Consider the following 19,815-nt stretch of genomic DNA (forward strand, 5'->3'; position numbering starts at 1 on the left):
TCTATGAGTAGCTGTCTGTCTGTCTATGAGTAGCTGTCTGCCTTCCTGCCTGTCCAATTGTCCATGAGTAGCTGTCTGTCTGTCTATGAGTAGCTGTCTGCCTTCCTGCCTGTCCAATTGTCCATGAGTAGCTGTCTGCCTGCCTGTCCAATTCTCCATGAGTAGCTGTCTGTCTGCCTGTCTATGAGTTGCTGTCTGACTGCCTGCCTGTCCAATTCTCCATGAGTAGCTGTCTGTCTGTCTGCCTGTCTATGAGTAGCTGTCTGCCTGCCTGCCAGCCAGCAAGTTGGTTAACAGAAAATAAATTGTTATGGCTGAGTAAAATAAAATACAATAAACACAATTTGCCTGAAAATAGATTACCCAGCTATGACCTTTTTCATGAAAAAAAATGAGTAGTGATATGGCTGACTGAGTAAAATAAAACAATCTACCTGAAAATAGATAGCTATAAGCAGAGGCGGAAAGTTCTTATAACGGCAGGGGGTTCAAGCAGCCACCCCCCCCCCCCCCCAGTGGTGGAAAAAAAACGAGTTTTGTTTTTTCGAACAAAAGCCACCTTATTAGCATTTGAATGCGGCATGCGCGGCGGCCCAACACCTATCTTGTAACCCCTCGTAAAGGTATGTGTGACTACGTGCATGACAACATGACCACTGGGGAGGGGAGATTTCAGTGGACAGTCAGTGGGTGCATAATTTACTGCAGTGCATATAGATATATTTTGCCAAAATGCAGTGGGTTCAGTCGCGCCTTTGCCAAAATGCCAGGGGGTTCAATCGCGCCTCTGAACCCACGGAGTTTCCGCCACTGGCTATAAGTGAAGAGCAATTTCCGCAATTACCATTTCCGCAATTTCCATTTCCGCAATTACCATTTCTGCAATTTCCGCAATTTCCATTTCCGCATTTTCTGCAATTTCCATTTCCATTTCCAACTATTAATGGCAGCTGGGTTTCATCATTCAAATAAAATAGAATTCTGTCCGTTTAGCTATAAAGTTATGTCAGGGAATAGGGATACACAGTATGTCTTTCATTTGCATTGCATCTCCCCCCCTTGCTGTATAATGTTCACAAGGGATTAGGACAGAGCTTTGAGTTATGTAAATTAACCATAACTCATGTCTCCAAGCCATAGATTGCCCATTGTAGGACATGCTGCCATTATAAGTACGGTAGTCTTTCTTGAGCACATTATATTGTTCTGTGAGTGTGCCAAACTTGGCAAAAGTATAGCCAATGCAAATCTGTATGAAAATATGTAGTACAGTAATAAGCAGAGTTGGGTGTAACGAGTAACGGAAAATATCGTTACTGTAACGACACTACTTTGGTCGGTAGCGAGTAATATAACGACACTACTCCTCCAAAATTGATAATCACACTACAGTTACTGGTCGCTTTAGCGCTGCCGTTACTCGCTACTTGCATCATGTGGCTGCTTTCAGCAGTGTTGCTTTAGAGAATAATGCACACAACGGAGATGAGTTGAACATGAACACTAATGGTGCGCTGGCAACGCAGTACGCAGTACGGACTAGAACATGTCAAACCGGTGTCAGATCATCAGCAGCACAGCATTTTTCGTTACTGTCGTGGACTCGTAGGGTGGCCAGACGTCCGGTTTTAGACCCACCTTTCCTCCTCCTAACTCAACCTCTGGCCGGACACATCATTGTCCGTTTTTTTGTGATATAGCCTACAGTGCTTGTGTCATAACTGTCATTTAAGTCGTCTCTGTATTAAAATCTCCGTAGCACTTTTCCGCTGCACAGAAAGCTCCCAGTCTCCCCACTGTCACAGAGACAGAGCAGGCGTTGGGGTGTTGCCATGTCCGCTTATTACAAGCGACTTTGGGCTTGTTTTATGATAGCCCAGTCAGGCTTCTTTTGGGCTGTTTTCATAGACATGGCTGCTTGTTTCTCTTCTAAAACCTGGCAACACTGCCAATGGGAGGGTCGGTTTGTTTGTTGTAGAACGTGTGCTCTCACAATCACTAGTTAGTTAATGTAGAGATAAATAAACCAAATATGCCGAAATGAAAAACTACATTTAATGAGCAATGGAGCAGGGGACTCCACATCATAAAGAAAGGGATCCTAAAGCACTGTGAACATAATTATAGTCTACTGATTTATCTCAGTCTCATTATTTTATTTGAATATATATTGTTGGGAAAGTTAAATTAATATTTGCCTAGAACCACGTGGTACAGTGGTTTTCAACCATTTTCATATCAAGGTCCAGTATGTATTCTGCATTTTAGCCATGGACCACCATTTGATGAGATTTGGCCTCACAGACCCCAAACTAAATATTATATTGTTGTGTGGCAGTTCAGTGCAAATTATTTGACAATGCATCTCAGGCGATTTTATGGAGTAACGCAAAAGTAATGTAACGAGTAATGTAACTAGTTACTTTCTCCAGGGAGTAATAAAGTAATGTAAGGCATTACTTTTTTCAAAAGTAATATGTAATATGTAGTGCCTTACTTTTATGAGTAACGGACCCCAACTCTGGTAATAAGTAGTAAATAAACATATTTGCAGAGAGATGATGCACATATATTTATAACCTATATGACAAATGCACGCGCTGCTCTAATTCAGTCCCATTCAGCCCTGAGCAACCCGTAGAGGAACATCTTGATAAGATCATAGCCTAATGAGAAGTTCACAAGTTTACTTTTGCCTCACACAGAGATCTTATCTAAATTCATCGCAGCTTTGACTGTTGCTCAACTGAGCAACAGTCAAAGCTGCGATGAATTTAGATAAGATCTCTTTTCCAAATAAAGTTTCATTATAGCATGAGACAGAATTTTAGTATTGTTTCATCACAACAATGCATGACACCGAAAGATAAATAAGTAGGCTAATTAGGCTATAGTGACAGCATTAGACAAACAGGCGGATGGAGAGATAAATACTTTTCTGTCATCACAGTGTTTCTTTTCAGGGTTCATACAAATGCATTCAAACGTAAAGTTTCAAATTACTTAATTTTTTTTCTCCATACGGACATTCTGACATAAAGCTTATTTTTCAGGGTTCATATTACAGACACATTCAGAAGTGTATTTGTGAATGATTTGTTGTGTTAAGATTGGCTTTGGTTACAAAGATACACTCCCCTTTACAGTAAGCGATGGACTGTAAAAGCAGACTTTATACTGTAATGCCAATCTGTCTGCCACAAAATTAGTGAGAAAGTACATATTATTCCATGTTGATATTATATCCATCTCATCTGACTTCTTGAATGTTAATCTGACACACACACACACACATATAAATAACCATATAACAGCAGTAGCTCAGGGAACTGAGGGACTGAGGGAATCTGAATAATGACAGATCAGAATGCTGCTTCACAAGTTTGATAGTTTCACCAATCACCAGATTTTCGGCCAACGCCGATTCTGTACATTCAGTTATGCATCACTGAAACGTTTGGACATTCCTTGTTGGGTTCTTGAGACCATTCTCAAGAATGTCATTCTTGAATGTAACCATTTGTTTTGTGTTGCTATACCGTCAGAAAAAATATGAATCGTTTTACTAACTTGTCACCAGCACAGCAGAGCTTCTTAATAGATTTGCTTTGGCCCCATAATAATTTAGAAAGATGAACAGAAACCCAACTATTTGGTCTTTCTCACAAAACTTACATCCTTGTCATGTTTTCAGTGACTTGCTGAATCTTGTCTGAAGTTTCATAATTGAGGTTATGCAACAAACCAGATTACTCATGAACTACTCATGCATTGTGTGTGTCCAGTGTCCACTCCCTACCTGTGTGTATATAAAGAGGTAAAACAAGGCTGAAAATTCACTCTTCTGCAAGGCTGCAACCGGTAAGGACCTCTGTAACCGATAGGCTGTTAAATAGAATCATGTAAGCATTCAATTATAGTTATATATCATTAGGAGTCATTGTAATTAGTCTATGTGTACAATACTAAAATAAAATAAATGCTAGTGTTTTACACCAAAGGGAGGCGTCTGCTCAATCAGGAAAATTCAGCTGGTGATAGATATAGGCCTATGGTATCGTTGCATTGTATGTTTGCATTTGAAGAAGACCACATTGCATTAGTTTCGAAGCATGCAAATACTATTCTGATAATAATGTGATTACTAAAACACTTGACAGATTTGGATTAATGTTTATGTTATACAAAAGATGTAGGATTCTTAATAGGACTAGATGTTAGATATCCCTAAATATTCAGCACAACAATTGACTGGATTGGAGATGACTTCTTGGGTGGGGTGTAATTGTCAATGATCGCGTGGTGCCACCAGTACGACACATCTTCAGTTGTGTGCCCCGACCTCATTGGGTGTTTCGGCCTCTTATCACAAGACACCCTCTGCCGAGGTTGGCCCACCACAGGTTGATCAGACCTGGGTGTATGTCGCATGGTGGCACCACGTGGTCATCTGGAAGCCCATGTTGCGTCTCTACGTTTCAGACTACTGTAGGCCACTTCTGGCCGAATTACTGAAACTATTCACTGAAAGCTTGACATGTATATTTCCACCCTTAGTTGTGTATCGTTCATCAGACATCACAACAATGGATTCTTGTCGTGGAGATACAACTGATGTGACACCTGGTAAATAGATAAATAAATATTAGTAATAACTATAGGCCCATGTATTGTTGATCTTTAACCAATAGTTAAATAGATTTCTTACTTCTGGAATGTCATATAATGCTTTATTATAAACTCAAACATTTAGTATGTAAATATGTATATTAAGAGTAAGACTTTTATTTTATTCCCATCTTTAGGCTAGCCAAAAGATCTTCTCTCACTCTAACTCTTGCCTCTATTAAAAAAAACACTTCAACAGTAATGTTGAATGCTGAATGAATATGATAATATTAATATATTATTACAATAATATATGAATCTATCCTTTTTCACGTAGGCCTAATGATCTCTTGTTTTTCCTTCCACAGCTGCAGGCAGAGTTGTCGTCGCGTTCACAGCCAAGCTGAACATCTCAGACAGCTATCCAGACACTGGCGTGCTTAAATTCCTCAATGTGCTCGTCAACGAAGGAGCCGGCTACAGTCCCGGCACGGGCATCTTCACCTGCCCCCGTGAAGGGTTCTACCACTTTGCCGTGCACGTGTCCGTGTACGGGAGGGCTCAGTGCAGCATCTACAAGAATGGCGAGGTCGTCGTCTCGATCTATGACACCAGTCTTCCGGTGAAATGCAGCCAAGTGGCCAGCATCAGTAGTGTGGTGCGGCTCTCCCAGGGAGATGAGGTCTGGGTTAATGTATGGGGGCCTGATCGACATGACATCTTTGCATCAAAAGACAACGACTCTGTCTTTGTTGGGTTTTATTTGGGGTGATCTCATCATGCCTGTGGTGTCCCTGTCTATGCAGTCCTTAGTCTAAGTCTATATTAATAATAAAGCTGAATCGAATTTAAGTATTCAAATTTGTTTTACTTTTTAACTGAAATGTATTGCTATGTGTGAACTGTGGAAAGCAGTGACGTCAACTCCGTGGCAAAATAATAAGCCAATATCAATATGCACCCACTGTCCACTGAAATTTCCCTTCCCCAGTGGTCATGTTGTCATGCACGTAGTCACATACCTTTAGGGGTAGGCCTACGGGGTTCATTAGCAAACTACCAACCGAAAAAACAAAACTCGGTTTTTTTCCACGCTGGGGGGGGGGGGGTGGACGTGTCTGCACCTTAGAATACTCTAAGCCTTAGAGTATTCTAAGGTGCAGACACGTCCACTTAGAGCCCTTAGAGTCTAAGGGCTGCGGCACTGTCTAGTGAGCTAATCTAGTGAGCTAATTTAAGACTTCCAGTGGACGATCTCTTCAAAATAAGAGTACCCTCTGTAGCTGACCCAAGCCAGAGAATGGTGAAGTGTACTGATGTTTCCAATAGGTTTTATTTTTCATTGCTGAAACACCCATTTTGGACAGACACCGTAAGAACTATAGAAAAATAAACAAGAAAAAATTAGCTCTTACAACATACAAACATACATTATAAATAATCACAATGTTTACATGACACCTTATCTCTTAATATAAACATCTCCAAAGTAATTGCACAGAAAATAAAACACAAAATACCTTGTTCCCGTTCTAGCTGGGTGCTAAGATCATGTGAAACTGTTGCTGCTGCTTCCTCAAACATTTTCTTGATCTGAACCTGAGCAGCCAGCTGAGTGCAATACCTAATCAATGCAATGCAGTGGAAAATTACCAGGCTCTAGGCCACACACTGAACTCAAACCAAAAAACCCTTTCAAAATAAAAGTATGACACACTTGGGTCATTTACACCCTCTAGAGTATTGAAAAAAAGTTTAATTTGCACATTAAAACTACAAATTAAGCATTTAACTGATGCTATAAGACACACATTATTTTTCTGTGTAAAAACAAGTAATTAAATAATATTAATAATAATAATAAAGTTATCTAAATGGATAAACATAATGTGTGTCTTTACAATAACTGTAATGTAATAATAATACTAATAATGTAATGTAATAATTATTTAATTAACGAATTAAATAACCTTATCTTATTCTGAAGGCAACCGGATGTCTTAAATTAGCTAGCTCTCAGACAGGAAGTTCTAAATTAGCTCATAAACGGAGCCCTCTGTTTATATGTCGCTCTTTTCACTGCTGGATTTATTCTGAGAAATATCCGCAGGCACGTAGCATAATTATAATGATCCCAAAACCGCAGGCGCCCTCTAGCGGCCTGGGTGTGAAACAGCAACCACACTGAAACTATATCACCAATGCAAAGGCAATGTAAATATCTGTTACCTTCTGTGAAATTAAAGGAATGACTAAACTCAATGAAACTTAAAGAAATAGGGGTACCTGTTTTTCGTTAATCTATTTCCAACCCTCTACACTATTATGTATTTATCTGTCTGAAATATTTATGGTCACATGACACCTGTGTGTGTCAGCTGACTGGGAGGAGGAAGTCCATGCACTACTGCTGTAAAGATGGCGATCTTCAGTGTGTATGTTGTGAATAAGGCCGGTGGATTGATCTATCAGTTTGACAACTATGTGCCCAGAGCAGAGGCAGAGAAAACCTTCAGCTACCCTTTAGATCTGGTGCTCAAGATCCACGACGAAAAGGTGGTCGTTTCGTATGGACAGCGTGATGGAATCCGAGGTAAACTATAGCTGCTGTTATTGTCACTCCCCTTCCTCCGGAGTCCAGACAGTAGTCATAAACGACACAGGTTCTGCAAGCAGCATACAGAATCTAATGGTTTATTCCATGGGTTTCCAACACTTTTCATATCAAGGTTCATGATTCTGCATTTGATTTGAGCCACGGATCACCATTTGATTAGCTTCTCAGACCGGACCCAACTATACTGTGTTGTCGTTGGATAAGATTTTCACAATTCCATGCTGTACCTAGCCCCGCAAGCAGAACCCGAATGTAGTAAAGTTTCTGACACTTTTATGACTTTACCCATTGGGTCCTGTTTCACGCTGGGCTGCCGCCAGTTACGCACACACAAATACAATGTAAACACGCCATGAGACGGACTTCTGCGCGCTTTTACCATGTTTATTCATGTATTGACTTACGAATGTGCAAACTATAAGTACCTTACATACCATACCGACACATCTCCTGTGTCGCGGAAGCCGTTAAGTATTTTTAATCCATGATTGATTAAAAATGTCGCTTCTTCCTACCTTGTTTATTGACACCTCATTGTACCGCCTATCTGGCTAGCTAGTGGTGCTACAGCTATGACGGAGCAGATCAGAGGCAGGGACGTAGCCCGCAAAGCCAACCGCACATCGGGAGGCGGTACAATAAACGGTAAATAAACAAGAAGAAATCAAAGCGACATTTTTAATCAAACATGGATTAAAAATACTTAACGGCTTCCGCGACACAGGAGATTTTATCAGAGGTATGTAAGGTACTTATAGTTCGCACATCCGTAAACAAACACAATAAAAAGCGCGGTAATAGCGCGCCGATCGAAGAAAGGTTGATTTTGTGTATATCCGCGTTCCAACAATCGCATTGGAAAATCTTAGCATGACCAGGGACCCTACCTAAAGCGAAAATCAAATTTCATAAAAGCTTTATGTAGGGTTCCGAGAGGGGCTATGCTGTACCATAGGAGAGAGAGATAGATAACAGGCAAACGTTGATCAAAATAATTATTCTACATTCTCTTACAAGGCTAATTCATTCATTCATTCATTCATTCATTCATTCATTAAAATGAAACCATTTGGTAAAATTTTACACTCAAGAATGAAAGATCTGTAAAGGTCCATTTGGTTACCAACTCTCCATTTAGCTGGTGGTTCCCGGACCACTGGTTTATTCCAAGCTCACCATCGTCGAACTACACATTAATATAATAATAATGCCATATAGATCACTGTTTCTCTAAGGTCCACATGTCTGCAACTTACTGAACTGATGTGTAAACATTTGGCCCCATTTGTACATTTTGTTTTAGTAATATCATTTAACACTATAACAGCTTGGATCAAGATCGTCATCAGTCATTGTTGTATAAGGCTACATTAACACTGAGGATTGTACAGGATAGATTGGAGAGTACCAGAGATTACAAAACATATATGTCTATTTGTACACTCTGAGTTACAAGGGTCCATTTAGCCCATGCCATGACCAGACGTTGAGAAACGGTGGCATAGATTAAAATGTTATATTGTTTTACAAAGGACTTCTCTTGCTGTCATGGTGTTTGTATAGTGGGCCACGCATTGCTATCCATCAACGGGGCGGACGTAGCTGGAAGGAACACGGCTGATGGCAAGGACATCATAGAGTATTTGAAAGACCCTTCAAACTACCCAGTGTCCATTCGATTTGGACGGTCTCGCCTGAGTTCCAACGAAAAGCTGATGCTGGCCTCGATGTTCCACTCGTAAGGCTCCACTCGTATTTGTACTATTAAGTTAAACGTCTCTTGTTTCAAAATGGATAGAGAAGGATGTTTAAACTGAGTTTGTTTCTTCCCTCGGGTTGTTTGCCATCGGTTCACAGTTGTCCCCTGAAGTTGGCAGCTCAGGGATTGAGATGCTGGAGACGGATGTATTCAAACTACACTGCTTCCAGACTCTCACAGGTCAGTGGTGTAAATAAGTGTGTGTGTGTTCCATGGGCCACAATTTGATTGACTACTGTAGGGCAATTTACTGAAAAAGAATACATATGTGATGCGAGGAGATATGATGTGATAGAGAAATAACAACAAAGTATTCAATACATTCGTAGAATCATCACTTTTCACTTGCCATATTTATAGGATTATCAGCACAGTTTTTGCTGTATTCATAAATCCCTATTTTCTTGCAGGGATTAAGTTCATAGTGCTGGCAGACCCCCGTCAATCTGGCATTGATGCACTGCTGAGGAAGATTTATGTCTTTCTATCTATTCTATCTCTATCTATTCTGACTTTGCTCTCAAGAACCCCTTCTACTCTCTGGAGATGCCTATCAGGTAACTGATACAAGAGGAAGGTATAGAGCATAGAAGTGCATATGCATAGACATGTCATGGCCAGGGTAAAGCTTAATGGTACGTTCACACACGGGCAGATGCAAAGACAGTCTACCATTCATCGCCAATGGAAGCCAGCGTCGTGAAGCTACGAAGCAAATCCAATGTTTGTAGCTGCTGCAAAAGATGCAATGCTACAAATTGAAGCCGAGCTGGATTCAACTTCCAGATCCAAGGCTACAAAGCTTGAAAGCTATAACTATAGCTGCATTTTTTTGCTTTTTCTCACCATGTTCTGGATGACAAAATCACAAAAAAATCGCTGCATCTTCTTCTAGTCCGTTTCAGTTATATTAATCAGCTTAGCAAGGCTGCTCACTTATGGGAGTTTGCGCCCCCTAGCGTAAACACAGTAGCATTATATAAACTCACAGACAATTTTGGCTGGGACTTTGAGACGTGATGACGTTGAGAACCGCCCACCGGTGCGCTAGTATAAAGCGCGTCAACGTCCCTTAGTCTCCATTCATTTGTTTCTTCTCATGTGTGTAACACAGCGCAAGCGAAGTCTCCCTAAGGTTTAGCATCTGAGTTATTTCCATAAGGACGAGAAACTTCTCGGTACCGCGGAAACTGCTTTCCTAGAGGCTTCGAGAAGTAAAGAAAAACGGTAAGTCCGTTTTTCCCTTAACCAAGGTTAATAATAACTTGGTGGGTAATGTAACTTGTGTGGTGGCTCGGCCCTGCTAAGTTTCTTTACCCGTGTGACGGTCTTTGACACGGCTAGCAATAGCGTGTTTTTGCTTCCACACAAACTTCGGTGACTTAAGGTCCCGAACGTGTGACGGGCTAGAAACGGTCTCGACCCTTTGCTAGTTTCCACACGTGTGCCGGCATCGGTGGCTGCTACCATTAGCCTGCTATAGCCGACACAGCACACGCACGTCCCGCGGCCCCGAAGCCCGTGACGGCGTGGTGAGCTGCACAAAATATAGTAATATTTCTGCTTAGCTCTCACGTCTGTGTTGACGGCCTGCGTTAACAGCTAGTGTAGCCGACACAGCACACGCACGTCCCGCGGCCCCGAAGCCCGTGACGGCGTGGTGAGCTGCACAAAATATAGTAATATTTTTGCTTAGCTCTCACGTCTGTGTTGACGGCCTGCGTTAACAGCTAGTGTAGCCGACACAGCACACGCACGTCCCGCGGCCCCGAAGCCCGTGACGGCGTGGTGAGCTGCACAAAATATAGTAATATTTTTGCTTAGCTCTCACGTCTGTGTTGACGGCCTGCGTTAACAGCTAGTGTAGCCGACACAGCACACGCACGTCCCGCGGCCCCGAAGCCTGTGACGGCGTGGTGAGCTGCACAAAATATAGTAATATTTTTGCTTAGCTCTCACGTCTGTGTTGACGGCCTGCGTTAACAGCTAGTGTAGCCGACACAGCACACGCACGTCCCGCGGCCCCGAAGCCCGTGACGGCGTGGTGAGCTGCACAAAATATAGTGATATTTCTGCTTAGCTCTCACGTCTGTGTTGACGGCCTGCGTTAACAGCTAGTAATGGCTCTTTTCTCTGCCTCCACACGCAACGCCCCACGGCCCTTCAAGCCCGTGGCGGCGTGGTATTCTGAACAGCATATAGTAATATTTCTGTTTAGCTCTCACGTTTGTGTTGACGGCCTGCATTGACAGCTAATAATAGCTCTTTTCTCGGCCTCCACATACAACGCCCCGCGGCCTTTCTAGCCCGTGGCGCCGTGGTATTCTGAACAGCATATAGTAATATTTCTGTTTAGCTCTCACGTTTGTGTTGACGGCCTGCATTAACAGCTAATAATAGCTCTTTTCTCGGCCTCCACATACAACGCCCCGCGGCCTTCTAGCCCGTGGCGCCGTGTATTCTAAACAGCATATAGTAATATTTCTGTTTAGCTCTCACGTTTGTGTTGACGGCCTGCGTTAACAGCTAGTAATAGCTCTTTTCTCGGCCTCCACATACAACGTCCCGCGGCCTTTCGAGCCCGCGGCAGCGTGGTGATCTGAAACGCGCAGCCTTGTGAAACTGATTGATTAAACTCGCAGTTACTGTTGTAACCAGGGTTATATGAACCAGCGAGCCTTGCCTGTAACATGTTCGCCCACGAAGCCTCCACCTACGTGGCTGCTTGTAACTCTGCTCTTCGTTTCCACGTGCTTCTAAGCCTCGTGTGATGGCAGAGTCCCCGACCACAACCCGTCGCCAACGCCGCCGCGCCCGGGCGGACGCTCACAGCCAGTGCATACAAGGGGCGTGCAAGACCTGCAAGGGCCTGCTCGCCCATGACGACTTGCATGACGAGTGTCTCTACTGCCTGGGCTATGGCAACCTCTATTGCACGGAAGGCCTACACTGCCGCTCTGAAACAAGGAGCCAGGCACTGGTCCCCTGACATGGAGGCGCCGCTCTCCGACGCCCCGATGATTCAAACAGCATATAGTGATATGCCTGTTTAGCTCTCACGCTGTGTTGACGGTCTGGGTGAACAGCTAGTGATAGCTCTTTCCCCAGCTTCCACACACGACGTCCCGCGGCCCTTCGAGCCCACGGCAGCGTGTTGGTCTGAAACTTACAGCCCTGTGAAACTGATTGATAAAACTCGAGGGTACTGTTAGTAACCCGGGTTGCATGAATCAGCGAACCATGCAGGTAGCGTGTTCGCCCACGGAGCCTCCGCCTATGTGGCTGATGGCTCGGGCTGCTGCTTCGCACCCCACTGATGTGGCGGTCTGCGACTCAGCTATCGCTGCACTTAGCTTGTAAGAGCGGCCATTGAAGCGGAGGTTACTGACGTAACTGGGGCTCCTTAATCGGCGAGCCCTGCCTGCGACCTGTCCGCCCACGCCTCTCTTGACCTTACAGGATGAGGCGGCTGCTCGCAGCGGCATGCCACTTCCTGCGGCACGTACTAGCTCTGCCCGTACCCTCACTCTAACGTGGCGGCCTGCGACTCGGCTATTGTTGGCACTTAGCCTTGTAAGGGCGGCCATTGGATTGGAGGTTACTGACGTAACTAGGGCTCCATAATCAGCGAGCCCTGCCTGCAACCTGTCTGCCCACGCTTCTCTTGACTTTACAAGGTGAGGTGGCGGTTTCGCAGCAGCATGCCACTTCCTGCCCGGACCCTCACTCTAACGTGACTGCCTGCCGGCTGCCATTGTTGGCGCTTGGCCCGGTAAATTGCTATTAGAGTTGGAAGTTACGTGCGTAACCGAGCTCTATAGTCGGCAAGCCCTGCCTGCAGCTCGCTTGTCCACGCTTTTCTTGACCTTGCAAGATGATAGGTTGCTGGCAATAGCCCGGCTTAAGTCCCACCTGAGTGACGTTCTCCTGTGACGAGACCTCTCTCTAACGTGACTACCTGCCAAACTCGGCTCTTCACGGGCGTGCTACGTGCAGCTTCGTGAAACGGCCTGCGAGGACATGAGGTTACTAGCGTAACCGGGGTTTTGTGGACCAGCGGGTGCTTGTCTACGGCTTCCGTCACGTGTTTCCTGGCTACAGGAATGAGTGGCGACCTCCGGCTTGACGGCTTTGCCCTGGCTTCCACTTAGACAATGCCGCCTCGGTTTCCCACAAGTGGGCGACCTTAGGAAACAGCCTGTTTCCATGCTGTGTGACGGTCTGTGATAACGGCCATAGATGGCCCTATTCTCAGCTTCCACATGCCTATGACACCGGCGAGCTTGGTCTACGGTTCCAGTCACGTGTTTCCTGGTCTACAGGGAAAAGTGGCTACCCCCAGCCTGACGGCTTTGCCCCGGCTTCCACCTAGACAATGCCAACTCGGTCCCCCACAAATGGGCGACCTCAGGAAACAGTTTGGTTTCCGAGCTGTGTGACGGTCTGTGATGATGGCTATAGATGGCCCTACTCTCAGCTTCCACGCGCCTGACCGGAAGGGACGCCGCTCTACCACGAAAAGGTTCGGAGCTGGCTTCAACCCCTCTGGCGCTGTGTCTACAGGACTGGAATCGTTGTGGTGTTCATCCTTGGGGGTTGAACACCACCTCGAAGGGTAACAAACTACAGTTTGCCAGGAGACCTCCCACTTGTGGGAGCGTTCTGTTTTCGCAAGCGAGTGGTCAGTCAGCCGAGGTTCTCCAGGACGAGATAACGTCTCTGCTGGAGAAGAAGGCTATACGTGTGGTGTCTATGGAACAGAGCAACGCCGGGGTTTACTCCCGCTACTTTCTCGTGAAGAAGAAAGGGGGGGGCATGCGGCCCATTCTAGACCTACGTGCTCTGAACGGCTATTTGAAAGTGTTTCGCTTCAAAATGCTCACGAGCAAGGCTCTGCTGCTCATGATGCGTCGAGGGGACTGGTATACAACTCTCGATCTCAGAGACGCGTATTTCCACATTCCCATCTACCCACCACACGGAAAATTCCTGCGGTTCGGCTTCAAGGGACAGATATACAAATATCTGGTCCTTCCGTTCGGACTGTCACTAAGTCCAAGGACTTTTGTGAAGTGTACACAGACGATGTGCTATATCAACAAGCAAGGGGTCCTACGGTCCACCAAACTGCATGCGTTAGCACACAGGCTGACGCTATGGTGCGACGAGCACCTTCTTTCGGTCAGAGCCTCCCACTTTCCGGGACTCCAGAACACGGGGGCGGATCCGTTATCCAGGGGCCGATACCTCTACGCGGCTTGGTCACTGCACAAGACAGTGGCCAGGCAGATGTGGGGGAGGTTCGGCGAGCCACGAGTGGATCTGTTTGCGTCGGAAGAGAACAGCAAGTGTCCTCTGTTCTTCTTCATAGCAGGGACGGTTCCGCTAGGTTTGGATGCCTTGGCGCACCGTTGGCCCCGGGGCCTTCTTTACGCTTTCCCCCCGCTGTCTCTCATCCTTCCCACACTGGAGAGGGTGAGGACGCAGTGCCTGTCGGTGATCTTAGTGGCCCCAGGATGGGGCTCTGGGAGGTCGGACATTGTCCCTCTCCTGTACGATCGGCCCTGGCAGCTTCCAGTACGCAGGGACCTATTGACTCAGGCGGGGGGCGAGATATTCCACCCGCGGCCGGAAGATCTAGACCTCTGGGCCTGGCCCGTGAAAGGCTGAATCTTGGCGCGGAGGGTCTTCCCCAGAGCGTCATCAACACTATTCAGTGTGCGAGGACGCAGTCGACCAGGGATGCCTATGATTTGAGGTGGCGGTTGTTTGAGGACTGGTGTTCACCAGCTCAAGTGGTGCCTTTTCAAGCGCCAGTGAGGGTCGTTCTGTCGTTCCTCCAGGACCTCTTGGATAAAGGCAGAGCCTTTAGTACTGTCAAGGTGTATCTGGCTGCTGTCTCTGCCTGCCACATCGGTTTTGAGGACAGGACGGTGGGCCAGCTCCCGCTGGTACGCCAGTTCGTGAAGGGAGCTAGTCGTCTCCTTCCGGTGACTAAGGCCCAATCCCAATTCGTTTTTTAACCCTACCCCTCAGCCCTTGCCCCTTCCCCTTGTCCCTACATAATGAGTGTCAAGGGGTAGGGAGATAAATCATCCCCCTAGGAATTGGAACGTCCCTAAATATTGAAGGTCCCTTCACTCCCTTGTAGATATTGATATACAACCTGTTATATAGCTGATCTGCAAGTTCACTACCAGTGGTCCCCAAACTTTGATGGCATTTCTGTCTCTAGGACCCCCAATTTATTTGTAATATCAATGTCAATTAACTCTGAGTGTACAAACTATCATTTAGCCTATAACCCACTTTGGAAACTGCTTTCCATTTGATTTAAGCTGTAGAGATGGAACGTAAATATAACATTGCTGAGGTTATGATGAAATAAATATATTGTAATTTTGTCTCATGTTGGTAGCCCACCATGCAGAATGTAATTCAGCTAGATATAGCTCATTCTGACACCTGCTCAACAGTTGTACCTGATTCATTGATTATTGTATTAACAGTTTGTATAGCATGGGTACAGATATAGGGTTAGAAAAAGGAAAAACTATTTACAGTATAGAAAGAAGGGGCTGTGGTCACTGGTCATTGTTTTTAATATCATTAAGAACAGAGTAACTTTCTATCAATGAAAATGCCATCGTGATTCATCTCCATCCAATGTACAGTCTGCACAGCAGCTTGCAATCTGTTTCCATAGCTGGTTTGCCTGGGGGAAAAAACAACAAGCATTGCTAATTAGTTATGTAAGTTTTGCAACTTGTGGGGATTAGCTTAACATTGGTCATGATAAAACCATAGCTATCACTGCAGCGAGTAGCCAACGTTATGCAGCGTCAGCGTTATGTAGGTACAGTAGGCTATTTCACGGCTTTTAAGAGCTCCAAATGTTGACATATCGTGGTCTGGGGGGTCGGACTGATGCCTGCTAATAAGCTAGCTTGCATCCGAGTTGTATCACCGGCGCACCGGCGGTGCCAAATGAATGGGTAACGTTGTATGAATGCAACGCCGTATCATATCGTTAGTTCACGTGAGGTAACGTTAACCTTTGCTAGAGATTGCGATATTTTTGGCGATGCAGATTGTTAATACATTCAAATAATATTGGTTATTATAATATTTTTCCATAATAAAGGACATAAAAGGCTTCTTACCTCGTCCGCCTTTCAGCCCTCAGTGATGTTGCTCCGTTTTAAGTCCCGTCGAGACATCCCTTCAAACGAAGGGGATTCTACCCCTCGCCCTTGGCCCTACCCCTCCATCCAAAGACAATTGAGATAACACTTCCCCCTCACGTGAACGCGCATAAGCAAGGGCAAGGGCTAAGGGCCAGGACGAAGGGAGGAATTGGGATTGGGCCTTAGTCTCTGGTCCCTTCATGGGACCTTGCTTTGGTTCTGGACTCTCTGTCCCGACCACCGTTTGAGCCCTTGGAGGGGTTGAGTATGAAGCTATTGTCGCTGAAGACAGCGTTGTTAATAGCTTTGGTGACCGCTAAGAGGGTCGGTGATATCCATGCGTTGTCCACAAGTGCGGAATGCATGAGGTTTAATGGGGATGCTAGGGTGGTCATGAAGACCAATCCGGCGTTTTTACCTAAGAACCGCCTGGCTACCCCGGTACCGATGGACCTGGTGGCGTTCTGTCCGCCCCCCTTTGCCTCTGAGGAGGAGAAGAGGAGGCATAACCTCTGTCCGGTGAGGGCATTGAGGTTGTATTGGACAAAACTAAGGCGACAAGGAAGACTACACAGCTGTTTGTCTCCTGGGATCCCAAGACTGTGGGACTGCCTATCTCGAAGATTAGGCTTTCCCAGTGGATCGTGGAGGCTATAGAGCGGGCTTACTCTGGTAGGAATATGGTGCCTCCCATAGGGTTGAAGGCGCATTCCACGAGGGGTATGGCGTCATCCTGGGCCCTCTGTAGGGGGGTCTCTGTTCAGGATGTTTGTTCCGCTGCAAGTTGGGCATCGTCTTCCACTTTTGCCACCTTCTATAGGCTGGATGTGACGGCAGCGCCGATGGCGCATGCGGTCCTGAGCGTGGCCTCCAGTTAGTGGAGTGACTTGGCTCCCTGGGGGGACATTGGTCTTCTCCAGGGTGCTGAGCTGGTTGTTCTGTCGGCTCCTCTTAGGCGCTTATGACAGACCTGGGCCAGGTTGGCTTTCCCAAGGAGGGGCAGTAGTCCTTTTGGGGACGTACTGTGGTCCTTGCTCACAGATGGTACGGGCCCTAAGGGTCCAGACTTCGCGATGACAATAAGGGAGTTAATAAAGTCTCCCATAAGTGAGCAGCCTTGCTAAGCTGATTAATATAACTAGGGGTTACGTATGTAACCAAAGTTATATAACAGCGAGCAAGGCTGCTCACTAGGATTCCCTTCTTGTTGCTTGAGAAGAGAACAATTGTTATCGAATGGAGACTAAGGGACGTTGACGCGCTTTATACTAGCGCACCGGTGGGCGGTTCTCAACGTCATCACGTCTCAAAGTCCCAGCCAAAATTGTCTGTGAGTTTATATAATGCTTCTGTGTTTACGCTAGGGGGCGCAAACTCCCATAAGTGAGCAGCCTTGCTCGCTGTTATATAACTTTGGTTACATACGTAACCCCTAGTTGTTTCCAATGCATATAAATAATACCTAGATTCAAAGATTTTGTTTTGTTTCATGGTATGGCTCATTATCATTGGTTAATAAGAACAAACTCCATAAAATCATCAGCGTGTCCAGCAAAATAGCTGGGGTACGATTTGAGAGTATGACCTCAATGTATGAGACCCGGGTACTCAGGAAGGGGAAAGCCATTACTAGGGACAACACGCACCCGTTACACAGCCAATACCATCTTTTACCATCAGGGCGACGGTATATGGTACCTTCCCTGCAGGCTAGGGCCTCAAGATCGTTTGTTCCCATAAGTATAGGACTTATGAACAAGCAGGCCCCATCTCAGTTCCGTGCATAGAGTGTGAGGTGATGCCTCTTGGAACTATGACTGGTGGCCTTCTGTTGGCACTGTTTCTTTATTGTCTATGTACTGTCTGTGATCTGTTTGTTTGCATGTTTTATGTATATCCTGATGACTGCTGTGCACAAAACAAATTTCCGAAAGGACAAATAAAGTATCTATCTAAAAGGGCTCGCAGTTGAGACTCCATGCTGGATTGTTTGTCAATGTCCCTCGCGCCTCCGATACACATCACTACGGACGGACGCTTGATGACGACAATGACCGTGTGAGCAACAGATATACAAAGCGACAAATATGCGGTGATATTTGCATATGCCTCGTGTGAACGCAACATTGCTGAATAGAGGAACATCTTTGTTGTATTTCTCCTAAAATAATTAAGACATTCAAAGACCATTGTAATGCCCCCTACCAAGGGCTGCCTGAAACATTGTGGAAGTAATGCTTATTGGAGCTAAGTGTATTTTACTGTGTAACACATGACATGCCGTGTACATCACTGTCTGATCATGTCTTGTCTTCTGATTTCAGGTGTGAACTATTTGATCAGAACTTGAAGGGTGCACTGGAGATTGCAGAGAAAGCTGGCAACTTTGGACCCAGCTCTTGAACCAGGAAAGCCTCCTAGACAGACAACTCAAACTGTCATTTTCACCCAAATGTAAATATTTAATGTTTTTGTACATATTTAAGAATAAATCCATCTATGTCAATAACTTTGACAGTGTTCGATCATTTAAAATGTTGTACTGTATGTGGGATCTTTGACTTGCTGTATAATGTTCACAAGGGATTAGGACAGAGCTTTGAGTTATGTAAATTAACCATAACTCATGTCTCCAAGCCATAGATTGCCCACTTGAATCAGTTGTTTCTTATAAAATGACAGTATATAAACTAATTCAAATAGGAAATGTAAACAAATGTCAAAACATTTCAACACATATTGCACATTATTCAATTAACAATACATTTCAACACATTACAGTCAAGCTCCTGTTAGTGTAAAGAAAAAACATGCAGCACTTCTTGGAGACTTACAATGGGAAATGTTCTCTCCGGTTTTATTTCTATGTACTTTTTCCCCTAGAAAATTATTGAAAAAAACATATACACATAGCCTACTGCAGGGATACTCAAATAGATTTACCTGTGGGCCACATTACAAAAATGGCAAGGGGCCAGGGGCCAGTAGATAAAATTACGACATTAATGATACTTGATAACTTCTCTCTTTCAATTGCTTTATTTTCGCAAAATGTATCAAAGTACAATGTGCATGCACACAATATGTAAATAAATAAATGTGTTACATTTTCTTGCATAAACACAAAGAGCTGTTTCCATAACTGCACAAATTATTGCACATAACATGAGTAGCTGTTATAATAACATAACATGAGTAGCTCTTTGCCTGCCTGCCTGCCTGCCTGCTTGTCTGTCTGTCTGTCCATGAGTAGTTATTTGTCTGTCTGTCAATGAGTAGCTGTCTTACTGTCTGCCTGTCTATGAGTAGCTGTCTGCCTGCCTGTCTATGAGTAGCTGTCTGTCTGCCTGCCTGCCTGTCCAATTGTCCATGAGTAGCTGTCTGCCTTCCTGCCTGTCCAATTGTCCATGAGTAGCTGTCTGCCTGCCCAATTGTCTATGAGTAGCTGTCTGTCTGTCTATGAGTAGCTGTCTGCCTTCCTGCCTGTCCAATTGTCCATGAGTAGCTGTCTGTCTGTCTATGAGTAGCTGTCTGCCTTCCTGCCTGTCCAATTGTCCATGAGTAGCTGTCTGCCTGCCTGTCCAATTCTCCATGAGTAGCTGTCTGTCTGCCTGTCTATGAGTAGCTGTCTGACTGCCTGCCTG

At 45.1% G+C, this 19,815-nt stretch overlaps 1 protein-coding gene and 1 pseudogene across 2 annotated transcripts; both read left to right on the forward strand.

The window, feature by feature from the left end:
- The first annotated feature begins 3,850 nt into the window (after positions 1-3,850).
- On the forward strand, positions 3,851-5,421 carry LOC308320804 (complement C1q and tumor necrosis factor-related protein 9B-like). Its single transcript, XM_080771481.1, has 3 exons — positions 3,851-3,861; positions 4,558-4,626; positions 4,977-5,421. The coding sequence occupies exons 2-3, from the start codon at positions 4,587-4,589 to the stop codon at positions 5,378-5,380; spliced, it is 444 nt and encodes a 147-aa protein (XP_080627607.1). The 5' UTR covers positions 3,851-3,861; positions 4,558-4,586; the 3' UTR covers positions 5,381-5,421.
- Positions 5,422-7,021: 1,600 nt separating this feature from the next.
- On the forward strand, positions 7,022-18,658 carry LOC308321382 (trafficking protein particle complex subunit 4-like; annotated as a pseudogene). Its single transcript has 5 exons — positions 7,022-7,201; positions 8,789-8,963; positions 9,044-9,164; positions 9,395-9,541; positions 18,496-18,658. The product of its transcript is annotated as a trafficking protein particle complex subunit 4-like (transcript).
- Positions 18,659-19,815: the final 1,157 nt, after the last annotated feature.

The sequence above is a fragment of the Protomyctophum bolini genome (assembly GCF_963924005.1).
Source record: "Protomyctophum bolini genome assembly, chromosome: 9".
Classification (NCBI taxonomy): domain Eukaryota; kingdom Metazoa; phylum Chordata; class Actinopteri; order Myctophiformes; family Myctophidae; genus Protomyctophum; species Protomyctophum bolini.